This window comes from Apostichopus japonicus, chromosome 17, assembly GCF_037975245.1.
Source record: "Apostichopus japonicus isolate 1M-3 chromosome 17, ASM3797524v1, whole genome shotgun sequence".
Lineage (NCBI taxonomy): Eukaryota > Metazoa > Echinodermata > Holothuroidea > Aspidochirotida > Stichopodidae > Apostichopus > Apostichopus japonicus.
In genome coordinates this window covers 32,392,503-32,414,734 of record NC_092577.1, presented here as the reverse complement: position 1 = coordinate 32,414,734, position 22,232 = coordinate 32,392,503, and the positions used below count along the sequence as shown (strand labels likewise).

The 22,232-nt window shown below is 37.7% G+C and overlaps 1 protein-coding gene across 1 annotated transcript; it reads right to left on the bottom strand.

The window, feature by feature from the left end:
* Positions 1 to 840: 840 nt before the first annotated feature.
* LOC139984609 (integrator complex subunit 9-like) lies at positions 841 to 14,394 on the bottom strand. Its single transcript, XM_071998555.1, has 19 exons — positions 14,231 to 14,394; positions 13,519 to 13,646; positions 13,103 to 13,172; positions 12,610 to 12,672; positions 12,293 to 12,376; positions 11,756 to 11,811; positions 11,023 to 11,230; positions 10,410 to 10,499; positions 9,775 to 9,931; positions 8,612 to 8,792; positions 7,878 to 7,981; positions 7,254 to 7,382; positions 6,572 to 6,696; positions 5,634 to 5,714; positions 5,012 to 5,098; positions 4,457 to 4,555; positions 3,939 to 4,103; positions 2,645 to 2,701; positions 841 to 2,197 (listed from the first exon to the last, which is right to left on the bottom strand). The coding sequence occupies exons 1-19, from the start codon at positions 14,237 to 14,239 to the stop codon at positions 2,075 to 2,077; spliced, it is 2,016 nt and encodes a 671-aa protein (XP_071854656.1). The 5' UTR covers positions 14,240 to 14,394; the 3' UTR covers positions 841 to 2,074.
* Between the last annotated feature and the right edge of the window lie 7,838 nt (positions 14,395 to 22,232).

Sequence of the window (22,232 nt, the reverse complement as noted above, 5' to 3'; positions counted from 1 at the left end):
ATTTATGGAATGAAAAAAATATTTATGGAATGTCATGGTTTATTTGAAGTGATCAACCTTTTTATAATGTATAGGCTTTATAGCCTCACTCTTAGCCAACCCTCAGGGCACGATCCGCAAAATGAACTGATTTGTTGCCCCTCCCGCAATCATGATATTATCCTCTTCGGTACGTTTTGTTGCATTGGATTCCGTTTTCTTTCAAAGGTATTTTATTCTTTGATTTGTTTAATAGAAATGGTCTGTTTTTCTCTTATAGCACTAGAAGGGGGGGGGGGGTGGGGGCGGAAGGGGATTGTACAGGAATTTTCTAGGAAGACCGTAGGACATATCACAAGGTTGATATGTTTCCTCCGTCTGACTAAACTAGATGTTTGTAAAAGACTACATTTGGAGTTTTCTAATGTTTTCATGGTTGTACGTGTCTTAAGGAACTGTTTCATAGAGAGTTGAAAATGAGTGGGAATATCTTGTACAAGTCTGGTATGCTTTCCAAAGTACTAATTGGTTTAGATTACTTTCACAAATACTTTCAGTGCCATTGTATTACAGGAGCTGAAATTTCAATGTTAATTTGTTTTATCCTATAGGAACCTTCATGAGGAGTTTGTGCATTTCGGACACCAGGTTTCTTGCTTTTAAGAAGTAGTAAATAAACTCAAGTGAACCCACACTGCCATTCATCACCCACTCGTTATATCTAGATTAAAATCAGAACAGGACTGTTCATTACGTTGCACTTTGTTTTACAAAGACTGAGTAACAATGCAAAGAATTGTCATAAACAGAATAAAAACAAAGAAAAGGACAATCACATTAAATTATTCTTTACATTTATCTTTATTTACATCACCATGGCCTTAGTCTTAAAGGCAATATATTTACAGTTTAGTACAAAAGTGACAGCACAGACTTTACTATCCAAGTATCCTATAAACACAACTCAAACAACACTTCATTGCAGGAACAAGATTCATTTGGTTGGCATATGAAAATAATGTTTATTTTGCACAACTCAAACAGATGGATATGCATATTCATAAATGTCTTAATTGCTTGATGCCAATTGGTCTCCTAATATTGTTGACTTGACTACTGATGATGTGAAAAGCTACATCACTATAATAAAATCAATGACACTGAAGGCATGATCAATTCATGGGGGTGCACCTTGACTAGGTATAAAGCAAGTTTCAACAACTTATGGATTCCAATGAGCCAATGCAGTTTCCTAAAGTTTGTTCAAGATTTAAAGACTACAAGTTTCTTAACCATGTGTTCCACCTCTAATAACTCTATGGGTCAAAAGTCGACTGAAAATAGTTTTAGTCACTTCACATTTGAAATTTATTGACTTGATTCATTATTCAGTATAGAGTTGTAATTAGACCAGTCAAGTACCTGAAACTTGAATTACTAATCAAATAAGGTCTAGTCAAGGGGTATTCAGACCAGTTCACAGATAGAGGTAAGGAACATGTCCCGAGAAGTGGGAGGATCAGATCCAATTGCCAAACCACGATATATTTGAAGATTAAAACTAATCCCAGCTGTTCCTGGCTGAAGTGGTCAGACTGCCCAGGGTATGATATCCAATCTTGTTGTGAATCACATCCTTGAGATCGTGGTGGCCAATTGGCTAAAGCTTTGGACTCGTGATCCAAGGGTTGCTGGTTCGATTCCTGCCTAGTTCATTACATTGTGTCCTCGGCAAGATGCTTTATCTCATTTGCCTCTCTCCACCCAGGGGTTAAATGGGTACCTGTGAGGTAATTTGTCATTGGGCGCAGTATATAACTGCAGCCGTATGGAAGGATTGTCTCTGGGACAGGTTATCATTGACCAGGGGAAATATAACGTCTGTAAAGTGCTTTGAGACCTATTGCAGGTATAAAGCACTATATAAAAAATCAAATATTATTATTATATTATCCTTCAGTCCTTCCAGAAGCAACCTAAAGTGGTCAGACTGCCCAGGGTCTGACATCCCATCTTCTTCACTCAGTGTGAATCATATCCTTCAGTTCCCACAGAGGCAATATTAGTTTTTGTCATAAATGTCTTATTTCTCCCTTCAGAATTTTGGCAGACACGCTACCAGAATGTCTCTGAGTTTTCTCCGTAGGGGTTCGTTACCAGCGACGGAGAAGATGTGAGTGGAGCCCTCTTCAATTTGAATGAGAGCATCATCCGCTTGCTGGGAAAGCAGAAAACACAAGAGGAAAGAATTGTCAACACTGAGGGTATCATTTACGTCTAAATTGACTTCTTCAAGGCTCTGTTTGCTAAGACATGGTTGGGATGTCAAGATCTTTTATAATATATTGAGGTGAGTGTTTTATTTAACAAAGCCACTTTTGTTTCTTAGTTTTATTGAACATCTCATTTTGAGGCAAGAAGGTGGTAATTGTTTTGCCTGAAGGAATTTGCCACTCTTTTTGCCTATCCTTCCCCCATCCCCATTTCACCCTTACCCCTACCCCTCCCACCCTGCTCCTCCAACTCCACTCTCACAACCTATGTCCTCTTTTCTACAATCAAAACTTTTTGCTTAAAGGAAATGTGTTTAGTTCATTACACAACTGAAATTTATGACTTTTTTGAGGAGGTAAAATGAATTTGGACCAGATTTGAAGATACTTACCAGGTGTATTATGCAGCCAGATGATGAGTCTTCCACTTTGATATCTGTTATACCATGCTGTGAGGAAAATACACAAAAGCCATGGTCAAATTAAAATTACTTATAATGCTGTGCTGAATATAAAAACAAACCATGGTCAAATTAAAATTACTTGTAATGCTGTGATGAAGATTCAAAAAACCATGGTCAAATTATAAGTATTTAAACTAAACATTGTTTGTATATGAAGATAAACTACTAACCCGCCAAAACATGGTAAATAAAATTACTATTTGACAAACATTTATTTATACATATAATCCAGATCCACTTGTATTGTATGTCAATCTTTCTGTGATATACATATTCAGCTATTATTAATAGCACTCACTGTAGATTATTGCCACCTTAAGAGTCACTTCATTCTTGGGTAGAGTTGAGCAATTACCAGTGATTTTCCCGATTCAAGTGGAATCATCTATTCGAGTCACTGAATTATCTCTACGGGAAATAGCTTGAAACAGTTGAACCTTTACAGTCTTGTTTGAGGCCAAGGCCCTCTCACACGACTTTACAACTTAAGCCATGGTCATTGGTTACTTGTCACACCCACATCAAAGTGTGCACAATTCAAACAATACCTCCCAGGGCATATTAGTGCACCACATGTACGTGTCCCCTGGGGACTTCCCATTGGGTGCAGCCACAAATCGGCGCATGCAACTGCATTAACAAGATACCTCGCGCAAGTCCCAATTTAAACACCTGGGTTAAGAGAGGCAATGGAGATAAAGTGCTTTGCCCAAGGATACAATGTAATGATCTGGCCAGGACTCGAACCTGCAATCCTATAGATCACAAGTCCACTGCCTTAACCACAAAAAATGATGCAACCATCTTCCAGTTACTTCTCTTTTGACATTTAGTGACTCAGGACATTACTCATTATAAAACACTGATGTTACCAATCATTTCATGCTAACATGGAATGGCCTAAACTTAGCGATGGTTAGATCAGTTCAAAGAGTATTACATGTCTGGCTCACAGAATGGAAACCTGCACTAGCTAAGCATTTCAAGTCTCTGTTCAATATTGATTCAGTTTTCTATCTCTGTGTTTGGATTAACCTTGCTCCTTCCTTGCAAGCATTTGTATTTATTTTATTGAATTATGGTGTCGCTTACAGCTAAAAACGATGCAGTTACCTCTGAACCCAACCCCTGTCCCTACCTTTCTCATCCTAAACCCCACCCCACCCCTCCCTTGTCCCTCTTCTCTCTTTCCACACCATCCTCTGGTGTATCAAAAATGCACCTGAGCTAAACTTTGGACAAAGTCTTCTACACTGAAGTTATCATAGAGATGTTTCTTCAGTATCGGCCCCTCCAGCGACGTTTGTTCTTCGTCTTTCTCCAACGGCCTCTTCTTCGGTCCCAGGCTGTTTACGCTGAACGGCAATTTGGAGTCGCAGTTGAACTTCTAAACCACATTAAGAAACAAAAAAGACCAAAAATATCTGAGTCATATCCTGATCTGAGATAGGTGAGAATATTCACACTCGACCAGACAGCTGATATAATGATATGATATAAAGTGATATTTTATTTTAACAGCCAAGGCAGAGAAGAGTTGATACTTAAACAGCTGAGGTCAGGCAGCAATCACTACAGATAAGATAGCATCCTGTTGAGGTATAAGATTACAATAGTCTCACAACTCAATAAATACTTTTAATTAGCCATAATTTATTTGCTCGATCAAAATAACCTTTCGAGACTTTGAGTAAAGCAGTTTTCATGACACATATCTTAAGTTAGAAGTTTGCACCCTACCTCCAACTTGTACTTGTTATCTCTGACTGTCAACTCTCCCATGATGGTGGCATAGACCTGGCCAGGCTTCACTTCACTAGGGGTGAGTTCCTCGGCGAGCTTCCATCCCAGAGAGAGAATGAAACAAAGTAATGAAGAAAGCAGACAGAGGTAAATCTGAGCAAAGGAAACCTGCAATTCTGGTCATAGGGGGAAGGAGGGAGGGAAGGGGGTGGTGAGTGTTTTTTGTGCAAAATCCAAACCCTTACAAGTCCAAGTCCTAATGCAGAATTTTTTTTACGCACACTCTTACACATTACTTGTACTAAATCTTCTGCTTCAAATAGACCCGACAAAATGTCAAGTGAATGATAAAAACAGAACCTTGTGAAACCAAAAAGCAACAAACCACTTAAAATGTTAAGTGAGGTGCGCTCACCTGTCTTCTTCCCTCTCCATCTTTATTTTCCTCTCTGCACATACCTCCCCCTTCTTTCACCTCCCTCCCCCTTCCACTTCTCCCTCTTACCCTCCCCAAGTTTAAAATGTAAATTGTTGGTTCACAACTAATCTTACCTCCTGTGCAATCTGTATTCTTTCGGTTTTCCTCTTTACCACTAAATCTAGAACTTGCCCTCTCTTGAATGGAACAGGTGGAGGTTCCTACAAAAAGTAAAAAGAATCAAAATGTTTCTTGCATAACATCTCGTCAATTACACCACCATTTTTATTTATTTACTACTTTCAATGCAATACCTCTTTCAAATCTTTGCTGTCGATAACAAAATAGAAGTTAAATGAATTCGAATATTTCTGAGTTTCTTGTTTAAATTACACCATTATTTCTTTTCTGCAAAACACTGCTATCACTGGTTAGGGACAGTAAAAAGGATAATTATGAGTAGGTCAAAGAAGCTTTATCAAGGTCTCCCCTAATTTGCATAAAAGAATCTGGGCAATTGCTATTCACTAAAATGGATTTGAATAACCACATACTTATCACACCGTTTCAAGAAAAGAGGAGAATGTTTAATGGCATTCATATGAAACAGTGCACCATTTGGAGTCACTGTTGATTGGATTTCAAGGGAGCTAAGAAGGGATTGTATAATCTTCTCTTTTTTTCTTTGCAGAATAAAATTCCATAAGCTTCTTGAATCAACTACAAGCAAGACTAAACATCGAATGAAAGACTTACAGCCTCAATGACAAGTTCCGTGTAAGAGGGCATTGCAAGCGGTGGGCTCAAGTACTTCTCGGGCACAATCAACTGTCGTGGCTGCAGATAGTAGGAAAACGAAGAAAATGTATTGTAAGGTAAGTCAAAATGGGCGAGAGGTTCAAAAGTTTTGATAAACTGATTAATAATCCATTGTTTCAATTTGACATTTGGAATTTCAAGCGTATTATGTAATCGATGGCGGTTTATACTCTGTATTGTGGTTAGGCCTTAGGAGCCAATTTTAAAGTGAGCATATTCAGTCAAACAGAAAGCGGTCAGCTTAAAAATCGATTATTAGAGAATTTTGAGGTCACTAAATAATTGTCTAAAGTGTCTTTGATCCCTGCCTTCGTTATTCCTTTAAGGATCAGCAATGTAGCAGTTAAAATTCATTATCATCACATTAAATGAGACTGTCCTTGCATAACCTTTCAAAATGAAGTAAAAAACACCGTATATTTCCGAGGAAACTTAGAGGATCCCCAATGCATCCAGGCTCCTGATCTTGGGTTTCCTCGAAACGTGCTCTTTTTCTTTATCTTTTTCCAAAATTTAAGTGGAAAAAAAAAGGGTCTGGATTTTTAGGTGATTCTGAAAAGTTGTAATGAACGCAAAAAGAGGCTTTCTTGACAGGGACTCAGATTAGAGCACCAAAAGGCAAATCGTAAATAATAACAGTCTTTCTAAGACCATTACTATAAGGTCGCTTTTTTACTTCAAATCTGGTGCTATTTTTACATAGGTACCTTCAAAATGACTTCTTTCCTGACAAATGGGAGGGACATCACCAATCAACTTACGACTAGATCCTAGGTCACAACATATCGGTATCCTTTCCTCAGACAAAATAGAAATACCCTGACTCCTGATGACACAATATGATATAATGTCAAAATGTTAAATGCTAGACTTACTTCTAGCTCTCTTATGATCTTGTTTGCTTGTTGGTAAGTGAGGGCGGTGTCTATTGGACAGTAAACAGCCTTCATTGGGAGAGGCTGGTAGGGAGCAAGAGCATCCAGGTATGGGAAGTCAGGTTCTACGGAAAATAAAAAGAAATGAGAAACATAGTTCTTCTTAAAAAAAACAATTCTGACTGGAAAACAATAACACCAGTCAGTCAGTAATTGTGAAGAGTTAAAAGGATAAAGACGAGAACAAGATTTTACAAATCCTTTGAAAACCCAAGAACCTAATCTGGCTAACGAAGGATGTGTGGGTGGGTGTGTGGATGGATGCCACAATCAATATATCAATAGACCTATTTTCTTTTACTTTGAGATATCCATTTGCTGGTGACATACAGACTATTAGCTACGTTTTCATACTTCTGTAACACTTGCCAGGTGATATAAGGACTATAGTAAAATTACAGCCCAACCTTGATTGGGTTTAACCACAGTACTTAACAGTAGCAGTCATAGCCAGTAGGTTAGGGCATGTGCATGTGGGGGGGGGGGGTTAGGATCAGGTTCAAATCTTGGGGGCAGGCTGATAGTTTCTTCACTAGATTTCCAACTCATAGACAGACGGACGGACTGATCAACCGACAGACAAACAGACAGGACCCTCTCACTGACTGTCTCCCTCACTTACCTATAAATATAACTGTATTGTTACTGTTCTTTCCCCAGATTTCCATAAAATGAACTGCATCTCCCATTCGTAAGGACGGATGACCGGTAAACACAACACAAGGTGAACGAAACTGATTGGTAAATTCTCCTACAATATAAATAAAAAACAACTAATCAATGTCATCACTAGTGCCTGTCCAAACAAACGATTTTTTTACATTTAAAAAAATTGCTTCTGTTTCATTACTATTTAATTAAGAGTACATTGACATTATGCTGTTCAAAAACATTCCTTCATTTTCCACCCAAGTAATATCAGTCTGTACAAATCAGAACAAAAATCATGAGATATTAACATCTCTTCAGCTTCAGAGCACACTTCCAGTCTATGATGGGACTGTCGATGTGGAAACTCTTTTAAGTGATCACTTGCCACATATATTTGACTGGAAAAACTCTCTGCTATTACTTCATAAGGTCGGTAAGGAGGAGTAAAGCACTGACGATGAAAACGCAAATAAATAATCTTGTAAGAAGTATATTTTCATCACCCTGTCTGATAAGATACATACAATCATCTGTTTTCATGAGGATACATGGACATCTACATCATGAAGCAACTACAAAGGATGAATGAACAAACCATGAATAGACGGAAAGTGTTTCAGCCAATTTTCTTTGACCAAATCAGCATGAGGGAAAGGTGGTTCTGGAAGGTAGGTCTTGTTCATCTTGCTTTCACATAACCTGTAAAGAAAAAAGAAAGGACCATTAAAGGGTCAACTGAAATAGGACACAAAGAAATGAAACACCTTAAGCAGTAATGAAGCCCCCCCCTCCCACCTTTACCCAACACCCCCCAAAATATGAGAGTGAGCCCATTCCACTATTAACATGTAAAGTTCTGTTACCAAAAGATGAAAAACAAAATCTTAGAGACACATGGTTATTAACAGACTGTTACACACTGTGTCAAAACAAGGAACATGTGTGTATACAAGTTCTTATGGAGGAAGATTTATACTTAAGTCACTTTCAAGTCAAAGTCACTGAAAGTAACTAATTTCCTGATGCATGTCCAGTCACTTACTCGAATCACTGCATCATCTCTATTAGGTGAACTTTGACAGACTCGTTCGAGTCACTTTTGAAATATCTAGCGACTGCAGTCGTGACTTGTCACAATGTTCATCTCAAACCAAAACAAATATAATTTTAAAATAATTTTTTTTTTTGTTAGCCTTTGCTAGGTTCGAAACGTCAGGCCAACTTACTTTTACACATTCTCCTACACAGGCTCTCTAGTGGATAAGCAGTTTGCTAACAGTTTTTTTTTATTTCAAAAATATATAATCAGATGCATTTAATAATGCTAACCATTCTGACAAAATCTGAGAATAATCCAATGACATCTCTGCTACTGGGGAGATGAAGAAGAAGGGTGTCTGTCCGAGCCCCATCTTGTCCATGTAACCCGCTAAGCATTCAAAGAGGTCATAGAGCACACCAGAGGGGTAGCAAGGAACTAACACGTTACCCCCGTTCTTGATCGTTACAGCTGCAAAAATGGAACAACAAAAATAATCATTTAATGCCCTGGTATTCAAAGTGGGGGTTGTCAAAATAAGAAATGCCGATATTGTGAGAGAAAAAAAAGAGAGAGAAAAACCTGGAGCATAAACTACCTCAAAAGATGCAAAATAATATAATGCCATTTTGCACCAAACCACTCTTAATCATAGCAACTTTCTCAAGGGGAGGGGAGATACTTCCCCAGCCCACCACATCCCTCCCTGGAATAACTCCATTAAAATGAAAGTACAAATTTTGGTTACCCAGTGAAGAAGTTTTAATAACCAGGGATTTATTTAACTGTTTCAAGCTAAGATGTGATAGTAAGTAGCCTTCTTTTGAGTTGATTAAGATGTTATTCAAAACTAGCGTCTCATCAGCTCAACTTGTCAGATTCCACTTAAAATAATGTAATCAACATTTCTGAAATTTTGCATTTCCATTACAGGGAGAATATAGGAAATACTTTAGTATTCAACTTTTGTGTAGCAGTTTTTGAAGGTTCTGAAGTTTTTCCCTCATAAATACTATAGTTCCTGTGTACAAAACTGTTCTGCAATTTTTGCAACTGTATAGCAATTTGAACATCCTGCATAGCAGTTCGCGATGCGATTCTAGATGTAATATTCCCTGGCATGTTACAGAATCGATCACCAGCACCTATGTCCTAAATGTGACTACTTTTCAAAAGGCACTATTTCGAAAAAGAAAACTGCAGAACTACAAAGTCTCTTTACAGCAAAGTTTACTCAATATCAAACAATAGGCATTATATGTGCAGACTAGGCAATGTCCATTGTGTGACAATGCAGAGCACAAATGATGGTATCGTATGCAGCCGGGCTGCAGTGATGCTGCAGCCCCCTCAGCTTCACCATCCTCTTGACAAAGAGGATACAGAGATGTCCCTCTCATAACTGAAAGATGATTTGTAAAGGATGGTGCAAGGAGCAGGACATTATAATCACCTAAGGTGCTGCAGAATTCTCCTAGCATACTGTCTGGGTTATGGGTCGGTGTCTGTGTGATGCCTGTAAAGATGACCACATCACTATTCTTCAGTGGTTCTTGTGAAATCGGTAAGGAATGCGTGGTCAGCAACGATGAACCTGAGATGTAGGAAATCTGGCAGAAGACAAACGGAAATTTTCCCTTCAGTTTATTGATAAACAAAACCTCAGAGCAATCAGACAGCTTGGTGCATGTTTGCTCATTACTAGAATTACATAAGTACAGTAGACTTTTTGTTATGTTCTGGTGTAAGGTTCCAATGCCAACACTATGAAGAAAGACTGGTACAACTAACCAATACTATTTTAACCTGAACCAATAACCTGATTTTTAAGTATGTAACATTATGAAGATTATGAAAGCACTGTAGGTCTTTGCTAAAAATATAGTATTTTTTTTGCAAAATCAGAGGCTCTCTACACCTGTTTCACATCTATTATGACACTAATCTCATATACTATTTAGTTCATGGGATCATACCTTTCTCGTATCTTACATACACAACCAACTGCTATTCAAGTTAGACTTTCACTTTCCATATGTATATGTGTTTGGCTACTAACATATATTTTAACATCCCCAAGAGACTAACCTTTTCAAATTCAGACTTGATGACCCAGTTACAACTGCCGAGGCAGTAACCAGAGCTGAGTGGGGTTAGTTTGAGTGCCCCAAATAGACTCTAAAAAAAAGAGGGACATGGAAATGGTTAAATCTACATGATGGTGACTTGCTGAATGTACTTTTATTTGCAAGTAATATATTGGCAATGGCATCATGGTATACTTACCACAAGTCACTATTCAAATCGTATCTTGAATATTGTACACATAAGAGAGTGATATGTGCTGTTATAGGAATACCATTTTCTCCAAAATTGTAAAATTTGTTCACCTCATTTTCCTGTGAGCTTGTGAAAATTACTTCATTGCTTGTGGCAAGATTCACACTTTGCTAATTTTTTAACCTATTGCATGTTAAGAAGCTTTTAGCAAGATATGTAAAAAGTCAGATCATTTTCTACAGAGGAAAGGAGGGGGAAGTTGTCAGAGTGGTCCCTTCTAGCCATTATAACAGTTATATGAACATACATCAATAGGACCTTGGCAGTCTTGTGCCAAATCGTTGAGGTTCACCAGTCCAAATGTTTCTACTATCTTAAAATGACTGACTTTCAACCACATACAAAAACTTGAATCACTCACCAAATTTTCTGAGAAGGCAGCAGGTTTAATTTTTGAAATGCATGACTGTATATCCTGATTGGAGTAACAGGATCGCCATGACGACAGGTGAGCAACCTCCTTCAATGGAGAAGGCAGAAATTTTCTCAGGTCAACAGATTTCCAAAACACTGCCCTCTTTCTCTTCGGAACCCTGTTGATGTACTCGACTAGTTCCTCCATTATCATCCTAAGCAAAAAAAGAGAAAACAACTATTTGTGCTGAGTAATTGAATCTCAAAACATGAAAATACTTGAGCAACTGAAAAATGTAAAAAAAAACATACTGTATACCCCATTGATATAGTCCAGAAACTGGAATGCTGGGTAATTACCCCACTTGAGCATAAAAAGGAGTGAATCCAGCCAAGAATGTGAGAATTAAATATTAATTATGCAAGTTATAAGTTAATAATTATATAAAGGCTTATAAGCACAACTACAAAAAACTGTGTGCACTGCTGTACAGGAAAACAACTAAATAAAACTCATAGTAACGATACAAAAGTTAAACCTGGTCAAGATTCTGGCTGAAATCAGAACCATTGACAAATAAGAAGTGTTTTAATTGCCTCTTAAAAGTAGCAGCATTTTGGACTTCTTTAAGGCTGTCAGGTAGCTTTTTCCACAATTTAGGTCCAGCCTTCGCAAACAAGCGATACCCATTTATGTTAATTTTAAACTTGAATACAAACAGAAGTTATTTAAATCTTACTGTCCGATCTTGATGGTTGGCTCTGTAGCGTAGATCGTACCTTTAAATTCAGAGTACTATGAAGACAAAGAGTAAACATAATAACATTGTTAGTACAAGCTGGTGACCAATTAATGCATTTATAGAAATGGACACAACTGAATACATATTTTTTGTTGTCTGTGGTGTTGTTTATGTCTCTTCTTCCAACGACCATCTAACAATGGAATGTTTTTTCATATAAATCAAGACAAGTGCATCACGAGGGAAGGTGCTTCTGATTGCAATTGACTAGAATTGAACAGTTCTAGTAACTAACAGGGTGTGCTCACAAATAATTGACAAAATAATTTTCTTTTAAATATCCTTCAACTTGTAATGCAAATGCTTCATTGAACTTTTCAACAACCAATTTAGCCTATGATGAAATTTTAACCAGCGATGGTCTTCTTAATGCTATATATAAAATCATCATAGATCTAAGGCTTGAGTTACAAGAGAAGCAAACAAGAAATGCCAAAAAGCCTTAAAGAAATGAAGAAAAAAACTTTTCCTTACCTCTGTGATAAATGGAAGAGCTAGCATACAGTGATAGCTTGAAATAAGAATTGTATCCACATGAGAGAGGTTTATCAGGGGCAGCTGACAGAGGAAAAGAAAAACATGTAACTATGACAACTTCTGCAATATGAAATCACTTCAAATCACAATCACTCTACCTAATAATGGAATAAACTGTTTGGGAAGGTCTTTTTTTTTGGTTGGGGGGGGGGGGGGTTGATAACCTTTAAAATCAATCGTTAGAGATTGAGAGTTAATACAGCTCCTCATAAAGTATTTTGAATTACAGGTAAATGAAAAAAGTAAAAGAATACCTCAGGAACACACAGCTCCAGGTCACTGTCAACAAAGACTCTACCACCACATTCTCTCAGCTCCTGAAAAAGACACAACAAAAAATGGACTTGTTTCTCTTTTTAAGCAATGATTATAATTGCAAACATATTTTCGCATAAACATAAATGAGATCTAAATCTTCCATAATTTGACACATATAATGAAGCTGCTTTCACTATTAGGATAGGCCTAATGTGTACTGTGAATCATCCACTAATGTGATAGAAATTAAATTAATGGTCCTTGGGGTTCAGTGCTTATGGAGTTTAATGTCACTCAGTTGGAAATATTATACTGCTAAACTTAAACACTCCTCAGGTTTGGAGAATAATTTTTTTGGGTAGAAATTCCTTAAAAATACTTTTCAATAAACATATAATTGAAATTGGAGGATTTATTGATGACATTTCCATAACTGTTCAAATAAAAGTACAAAGTCCTGTCCTGTACTATTAATTTTTTTCAACTTACATTTCTCAATATTTTATCTGAGGTTTTTTCCATTAATGGCTGCCAAGGAGGGAGTTTGGCTATTCTGGCACTGTAATATTCATGGAGAAAAAGAAACAGTTTTAGCAATTTCAAATATCCTCTTCCTGTTTGGGGAGAATGTAAACAGATCTGCAAAAATCATCTCAATACATTACAGAGGCTTGTGTGCATATTGAATGCCTTTGCATTATTATACAGAATCTTGGCTCAGTTTTACTACAAAATGTCTTACGGTAAGACTGCTTCAATCCCTATGCACCCCTCATGCAGTTCGCTTTTTCTCTTCACATTTTACATTAAAATTTTGGATTATTAGTATGATGATATCAGTGGCAACTAAACTTCTGACAGACAGATATGTCTTTCAAAAACAAATTATCAGCAAGTAATGTTACCTTGGTACCACAGTTAGGGGTAAGAAATGCTGAAGGCTAGTCATATCCAGCCCACAGTCCAGTAAAATCGATGTTCCCTTGAAGGTCAAGAGAAGACATGGTGCACTGGAGTGATCTGAAAGGGCATACTGGGAGAAGAAAAGACATGTAACAGATGAGCATTACAGTTATCCAATACAATGATCATTTTGTAAGTTGCTTTATAAGGCCCCTGAAGCATACAGACCATTAAAAACAGAGCATTCCAAACAGAAGGGAGAGGGGCTTGCACTCTTTTCTTCCTTTACAGTTTATGGGAAAGGTCTTCCTGAGATCTGTATCAATGACAATATATCCTAAACTCCACTCATACGTCCCCCTTTCCATCATGAAGCTTACCCCCTGTAACAATCAACCAATCTCCCCACTCTTTAAACCTGCCCTAAATAAAACAGGCCTATAGCTAGCAATTATAGTGCAAGGTATGCAAGGGGCACAATTAAATGTTGAGTTCTCCAAGTTCCAGCAGTATGTAGGCCTAAGTAGCATAGGGCTCACTTATCTTAAACAAAGTTAGCGGATGGTTTTATTGGGTAGAAACGGGCGCTCCCAACAGATGCCACACGGTTATTTTGATACTGTGGCATAAGACTAAGCTACACTGACAGTTACTTACAGACTAGCCTACACTACAGTGGGTAGAAAGTCCCCGGAGAACGTAAATAAAACTTACCAATTTCATTTTCCTGTAATAAATCTCTGACTTTGGATCCGGCAACTAACTTATGATGAAAGAAAAATCGAAACTATAGTTGCCCTCTATAATTGCAGCATTAATGCTGCTGTCAGGACAACTGTAAGATCTAGATACTGACTAAGTTAGTTCCGTTCAAGCCAGTGTGTATATAAAAAAGTAGGCTATTCAAACCTGTCTAAAGCATTTGTTTCGCAAAACTGAACCATTTGACCCATTTCAGTTGAGAAGCCGCGTGAGAATAAAACGCATATCTTTCAGTCAAACAGCTTTCATTTGAAATTGTTTTTGACTAATTAACAACATAAAGTAACTCAATCGCTGCAGAATATGTCTTAATTAGTTTATTTATTATATTTGACCCCTGATTTTGGAATTTTTATTTCGAAATAAATTGTAAACGAAATAATATGGTTACAATGTAAGCTTCAACTGTGTAAGAATTATTTACAACGTCCCTTTCACGCTTTAGGTGATATACATCTTTTGGTATAGCAATGACAAGCGCGACTGCTGTGTGACAATTGAAAAAAATACTGATTTCCTTTTTCAGGATTTCCAACGAATTATTTGATAAATTACCAAGAGTAACTTAAGGTACCGGGTTTTGTCACCAATTTGTGCTTACTGCGTTCGCACTTTCTATTCGCAATCATATAAACTATGTTAGGGCTAGCCTAGATTAGAAAGTTGAGCATAGGATTAGGACTAGGGCCTACCATTAAGATAGCCTAACGTTACTAGTCGTTTGGTCTGTACCATAGAAATTGAAGTTCTATGGTCTATACACTAGTAAATACAGTAGTCCAAAAAGAATTACCAGATACTTCATAGCCAGTTAATAAGCAAAGGCTAGGTAATTATGAGCACACTGAATATATGGCACAATTGAAGTATACCCTACTAGCCTAACTAAGGTTTTGACATTGTTTATATTCCATGGACTGCAAATACTTAATGAATGTTGGGCCAAAGTTAGAATATTAGCCTTTGTAAAATGATCTGCATCTCCTTAACCAATGACTATCATTAACTGAGCTTTTTTCCCCCTCTTTCTAGTCATGGACACCCCAAATCCCGCCGCCACACCAAAGGAAGGCGCACCACCTTCATCAAAAGCAATCGTTTATGTTTGTGGAGGTAATTTTCAATTCCTGACACCTACAACTGTCATAATGAAACTTAATAGTATCGTAGTGTTTTTTTCTTTAAATGATAATTTGCATATCAAATTGATGTAAACTGAAGGACTAAGGTTGCAGTTCAAGACTATTTTTTTTATAAATGGACATTAACCTTACTGCACACAGCTGATTTAATATGCTTGCAAATTATTTTCCATACATCTGCTTGATGGCTAAAAATTGCACTCACCAAATACTAAGTCCCCAATCTGGTTCAAAGTGATTTTGTCACTGACTTCACCATTGATCTAAGTTGTTATGTTCTCTTGGTTCTGCAGAATGTCGCCAAGACAACGAAATGAGACCTAGAGATCCAATCAGATGCAGAGAATGTGGTTACAGGATTATGTACAAGAAAAGAACAAAAAGAGGTGAGAAACAAACTTGACCTTGAATTTTAGCAAGAGAAGTACCTAGCTCACTGTGCTATTGCAATGCTATGGACAGGAGTGCAACCACTTTTTTTGTTTGGACTGGGATTGAGCCAAGATGTCAAGTCATCCAGGAGATGAGTGTGCCCTTCCCTGTTGATAAAATGAAGGGTGCTTAGATGCAAACTGGTGCTGTAGTTTGCGATTTTTGATATAGTGAATTTGAATTGAATTTGAAACAAAATTGACCACGAAAAAAGAAAAGAAAAAAAAGAGAATAGCAATAGTATAAGTATCAATAAACTGAGATACACAGTGTTGAGGAATTTGGGAATGTTTAGGTTGTATCACATATATTTAAATGTTATGTATTTATGTAATGTACACCAGGATTTTTACATAGGGAAGAGTTGATGATACAACACAGAGTTATTATTGAAAGTCTTTCTTTAGGGGGGGGGGGGGGGGGGAAAGGAAGAGTAGATTGAGATAAAGCTTTTTGTAAATGAGATAAACATTTTGAGAAAGCCATCAATTATGTAAAAGTATTAATTATTAAACTTGCGTAACAATGTGGGAGACTGATAGAGTCATAGGGTAGAGCCGTATCACACTGTTATTATGTCATATTTTAGAATGATGTTATGACCCTGAAATAAATTGAAATTACTGAGTTGTATCCTTTCCTAATATCTTTTTAAATTTTTTTTTGTCTTCGCAGTGGTTGTCTTTGATGGAAGATAAGGATTGCAAGCAGTGGAGGATGGACAAAGCAATCTTCTGCAGTAGACATCACTTGATGATATCATTCCTATTAACATTTGTGATGAAAAAACAATTGCTGGCTTTGTGTCATCACTAGACATCGACTCACCATGAAAGTGTGACAACTTCATTAATAGCTTCCATGGAACCTTATGACTAGTGTTACTGCAACCTTATGTTTGAAACACCACCTACAGTATGGCGTAGATCTATTATTTGAAAAACACCGTTTTGAGGACTCATATATATTCGTATGTCAGACTCATGAGTGAAGAGTTTACCGACTGATACCTTTTACAAGGTGAGAAGACAGAAGCGTTGTTCTTACCTTATCAATGCTACCTTGCGTATCGGTCATAAAATTCATGACAAGGTTACCACATGATTTAGCGTTGCGTACTCACATACCTTAACAGATATTGATCTAGCTGGTTTGGCCGCCTCTCAAAACACACTTTATGGTAAACTTGTTAAAAATAATTACTTTTAAATTCTTACTCTGCAATTCATGTACTTCAACCCTGTAATTAACTATTGACAGCTGTTGGAAACCATATATTTGTGTGTCAGATTGAATGAGCCATCTCTTGTGTATTCCCCCCCCCCTTCTTTTTTCAATCTGGAACACTCACCCTGAGTCAACCTGTACCCAAATAAAAAAGAACCTCCAGGTAGCATGGTCTTACAGCATGATCATAAAGAGCCAGGGGTAGGCAACCTTTTTGAATGAATGGACCAGATATAAGGAGTGAAAAATTGACTGGGATGCCCCTAACCAACGACCTCCTGTTGATCTCAAACCTTTGTTTCTGAGGACTTTCAAGCAATAGCTGTGTGTACTTAATCTGTATACACAAAAACATAATGTCAATACAGTACAATTGATAATTAATGGGATAATAGGCCTACCTGACAGCAACATTAGTGCCGATTTATTCTAAGCAGCTAGCTCGTTTTTTGTGATGATGCAGAATTGATTGATTTTTTTTCTTTTTCGTGAGAAATCTCACGGGCCGCAAAAAAATCACTGGCGGGCCGCATGTGGGCCGTAGGTTGCTCACCCAGGATATAGAGTAAGGACAGGACTGTCATCAGTGCACCAGTTACGTTAACTCAGTGTGTTAAGTGGGAAGTCCACCAATAACAGTTATTTGATTTATAAACATAAATGAAGTTTAAATAAGCTGCTCTAACTTCTAATATTTACATTATTGTAATCAAAAGTTTAAAAACAGATGTTTCTCTGTAAAGGTTTTGTCAGATTCTTACAAAGATCAACCTTTCAGCCATTTTATTTATTTGCTGGAAGACGATTGGATAATGAAGACAGTTTACCCTTTCTTACAGATTCATTTCCCTTTCAAATTTTTTCTTGATTAGAAGCTACAGATTATGTTTCAGTGATGCTTAAGTCCCTCGTGCAAAAAGTCATCACATTGGGAAATGTTTTTCATTGCCACCTTTTTAGTTTTTTCTTAGTTCGAAGAGGTTCTTGCTTGCTTATATCTAAAAAAGGAGAAATGTACCTACGGGTCATGGCTTATTGAAGCAAAAGCGCTGGATCGTAATTCTGCTAGAGGACTTGTCTTGGCAACAACTGCATGTCAGGAAAATTATTTCTATCTCCCCTGAAATAGCTTCCAGTAAACACTTTGTTTTCTGGCAAATACCTGGGTGTGGTAATGATCTTTAAGCATTTTGATGTGTCTCAGAAATGCCCTTTTTTTTTTACAAATTACTTGGCATGCATTTTGCTACTGTCAACATTTCAAGCAAAATAAATGTACAGAAAAAACCTATGTAATGGTAATGTTGTTATTCTTTTGATCTCAATTACATTAAATGGGACTGATTTTCAACAGCAATGGAGGTGATACTGTAATCAGGGTTTATCCCAAATGTGTGTTTGACTTAAACCAAATTCATGTACTACTCATGTCAGCTGATTAACCCAGGGAGCTGTTACAAGCTTTTCCAAGAAGTTGCCAGGGGTCGCTAATATAAGGTATCCTTTCTCTCGTAACACTAACAGCAATATCAGATTCCTGATGATTATGTCGGCATAATAGGGACATGGGGGGGGGGGGGGGCGAGGGAGTGTCCCTAAATCTAAAAATTTTGACTTTATCTCAATATTTTGACTTCTTTTTTTTACCTCTCAAGTCCAAATTTTGACTTTTAAGTTCAAAATATTGACTTTTGTCTCAAAATTTTGATTTCCTATGTCCCTATTTGGCCACCGTAGATGAGCACCTGTTTCCAGGCAAAATATTTCGGTTTGCACTCACTGAAATGTAGTTAGATATATGGGCCAACGCTCAAACTGTTAAATATGCATATTAATTTATTTGGTTTCAGTTCGGAATTCATGAGTTGGTGATGAGTTGTCTATGTGCGAAAACTGGTCAGCAAACTCGCACAAAAGCATGACTGTTGTGATATGTTGGCTCAATATGTCGGAAGCAATTCTTCAGAGACTTTGGAAATTGAGGGCGTGGTTCAATGAACCCTCTAGAGCTGAAGTCAGCAACCTACAGCCCGCAGGTCACACTCGGCCCGCCAGTGTCGGCCCGTGAGATGTCTCAAGAAAAAGAAAAAGAAAAAATCAATTAAGTTCACATCATCACAAAAAAGGAGCTAGCTGCTTAGAATTTATCGGCACTAATGATGCTGTCAGGTAGGCCTATTATCCCCATTAATTATGAACTGTACTGTATTGACATTATGTTTTTGTGAATACAGATTAAGTACACACACTTATTGCTTGAAAGCCCTCGAAATCAAAGGTTTGAAATCAACAGCAGGTCGTTGGTTAGGTGCGGCCCAGTCAATTTTTCACTCCTTATATCTGGCTCATTCAATCAAAAAGGTTGCCCACCCCTGCTCTGGAGACCATATAGGGTCTATAGAACCCTCTAATACTTCACCATCTGGTATAAGGGGGAAATTGGTTCTCCTTCCGTTTGAGAAAGTTTCGTAATAATGGATGGTGTGTTTATACGAAGGGGTACATTGTGCAACTTTTGAAACACCTTTGTTTTTGAATCCTCAATGATTTAGGTTGTATTGTCAATTCATGTAAATATTAATGCCTCCAGGCAGATACTAGGAATTGTTTTGTAATACTCTGTCTGTCTACTTCCCCCGCCTCCACCCACCCCCGGCCTTGATATTATTCCGGGGGTTGAAGCCCTAGAATTATGCGTGGTGAGCCCCGCACAGTACGGAAGTGTTTCAAGCATTTGAAAAGAATATACAGACCCTCCCATTTTTAGTTTGTACAGCTAAGCCAAAATTAACGAAAACTGTATGTGTTCATGTACATTAAATGTTCACAAACTCACGGAAGGGCAGGTATACGCCTATATCACACTATCAAGGGGAATATATATATATATTTGAAATAACATTGAAGGATTTTTAATGTTTCTAGGTTGAACCACTATAGGCATATGCGTGCTATCTATCTATTGCATTATAGGAATTTTTGTAGTATCCTGTCAAGCAATGTAGGGGGGGGGGGGTGATCCCCCGATTGTTCGATCCTAAAGGGGGAAAGTTAATCAGTGGCAAAATCCATGTGTTAGTTACTCTAAATAGGTGCTTTCCCTATGAGTGTCCGTCAGAGATTCCTCAAAGGAATTCTCAATGATTTCAGAGACTGCAGCTTGTCAAGATACGCGGAACTAGAAAGGATCCAAAGTCCGCGGTACGATATATATATATAGGAACTCTAAAAGGATCGATACGACGGAGACCGCTGTTAACTAAGGGGTGTATAGAGATCCCCATTGGCTGTGTAGGAGTACCCCACACAAGAATGAAAAAGTAGTTTTTAATTTTATTTATTTTCATATAGCCTACCTCGGAATGCACCGTCCAGTTTGCATGGTATATATTTATTACTGACACACTGGTCCAACCGGTTGTCTTCAGTCCCCCCACTCAAAAGTACCTTCCTACGCCACTGCTAGCAATACTAGTCCACTATTTGTAACAACCTTGTGTTGAGTCTTTCAACTGGGGAAACTATCGGAGCTTGCGGCATTTCTTGATCGTAAATTGTTGTATGATTGGCTGAGAGTCAATCTTTTTGAGGATGTCGCTTTCGTTGCACATGACAGAGAGCCTATTAAGTCGCCGTTGCCCCATTCTGTTCCGGAGATTTTTCTTGATTAGTTTTAACCTTGAAAATAAACGTTCCCCAGTACAATTTGTAACCATCATGCATAGAAATGAAAGGGGTATAGGCGGTTTTACACTATCTAACGCAACGTAGTCGCCAAGAACCTGAAATATTTTTAAGGGATTGCCCGAGGAACATGAACTTACTAGTAGCATGCTCCTCATGGTGAAACATAATTGCACCTATTAGGTGAATTGAGTGTACTGTTAATAGTAGGAGAGACTAGCGTAGGTTCTTATGACCAACTATGACCAACTGGTGTTGTAAGCCTTCGGGGCATTGTATATTCCAGGGTTGCCAACTCAGATTCGAATATTTAATGTCAAACTCTCAAGTGTTTCACCAACTCTCGTCACAAGTTGTCAAGTATCGAATTCAATCAGGCATAATGGCCTATTCAATAAGTTTTCCTCCCAGATTAAGACATGGGGTTACTATGATTGCGGGGCCCCTGACATCGCGGGGCCCTGGGCCAGGGCCCAGTGGGCCCATGCGTTAAGACGGCCCTGCCACTAATTAATCTGTATTCCAATTAAATGAAAAAGAGTTCCACTTAAGTAGAATGCAAATGATCTATTTCACTTGCAGCACTGCACTTGAGGCAGAATTTTATTCCACTTCAGTAGAAATAGTGTTATGCTTGGGTCGAATTCAGTTCTACTTCAGTAGAACCTAATTCTACTTAAGTGGAATTCTATTTCACTCACTTAGGCTGTATATTTTACTTAAGTAAAATGCAATTTCATTTAAGTAGAATTCAATTAAGCTCAAGTGAAACTATACAATTCTAACTTACGTACAAGAGCACATTTGTATTCTACTGAAGTAGAATTCTATTTCACTTAAGTCGAATTCTACTTCACATTAGTGGAATTGAATTCGAGTTAAATAGGATATATTACACTTAAGTAGAATTGGGAGGTAAACGTTAAAACGTCTTGCTATCCGGCCGGTCAAAGTAGGACAACTCGAATACTGTATCAGTCTCGGAATCTCGGAGCGAAAGTTGTCCCACAATCTTCAAATGTGTCAAACTGTCGAAAATGAGTTGTTCACTATTAACCAGAGCATTTTCAATCTTTTCGTCAATATTTCAACAACACTTTGCGAGCATAATCTCCTGACGTTTATTTGAAACGAATTCAAACACCATGCCATCTGTCTATAACTGAACTTGAGATGAAACATCCCGAGTTTCATCCAAGGCCAGGAAGTTGTTACTTCCGCTTCAAGGGACAACATGTTCACTGACAAAAGGTTACAAAAGTTAACCATTGCTCGGTCCTAATTACCATCCTCTCTGTGGACTCGCAACATCATTTAACCTATTTTAATGCGGAAGGGGTCAAGGAACAACGTGACTCAAAATTTTGGAATGTACATAATCTCTAAACTTTGCTCGAAAAAGAAAAAAAAGATAGAGAGAAAACTTCCGGAGATAGATTTCAGATAACGCCCTCTTTATATAGGAATGG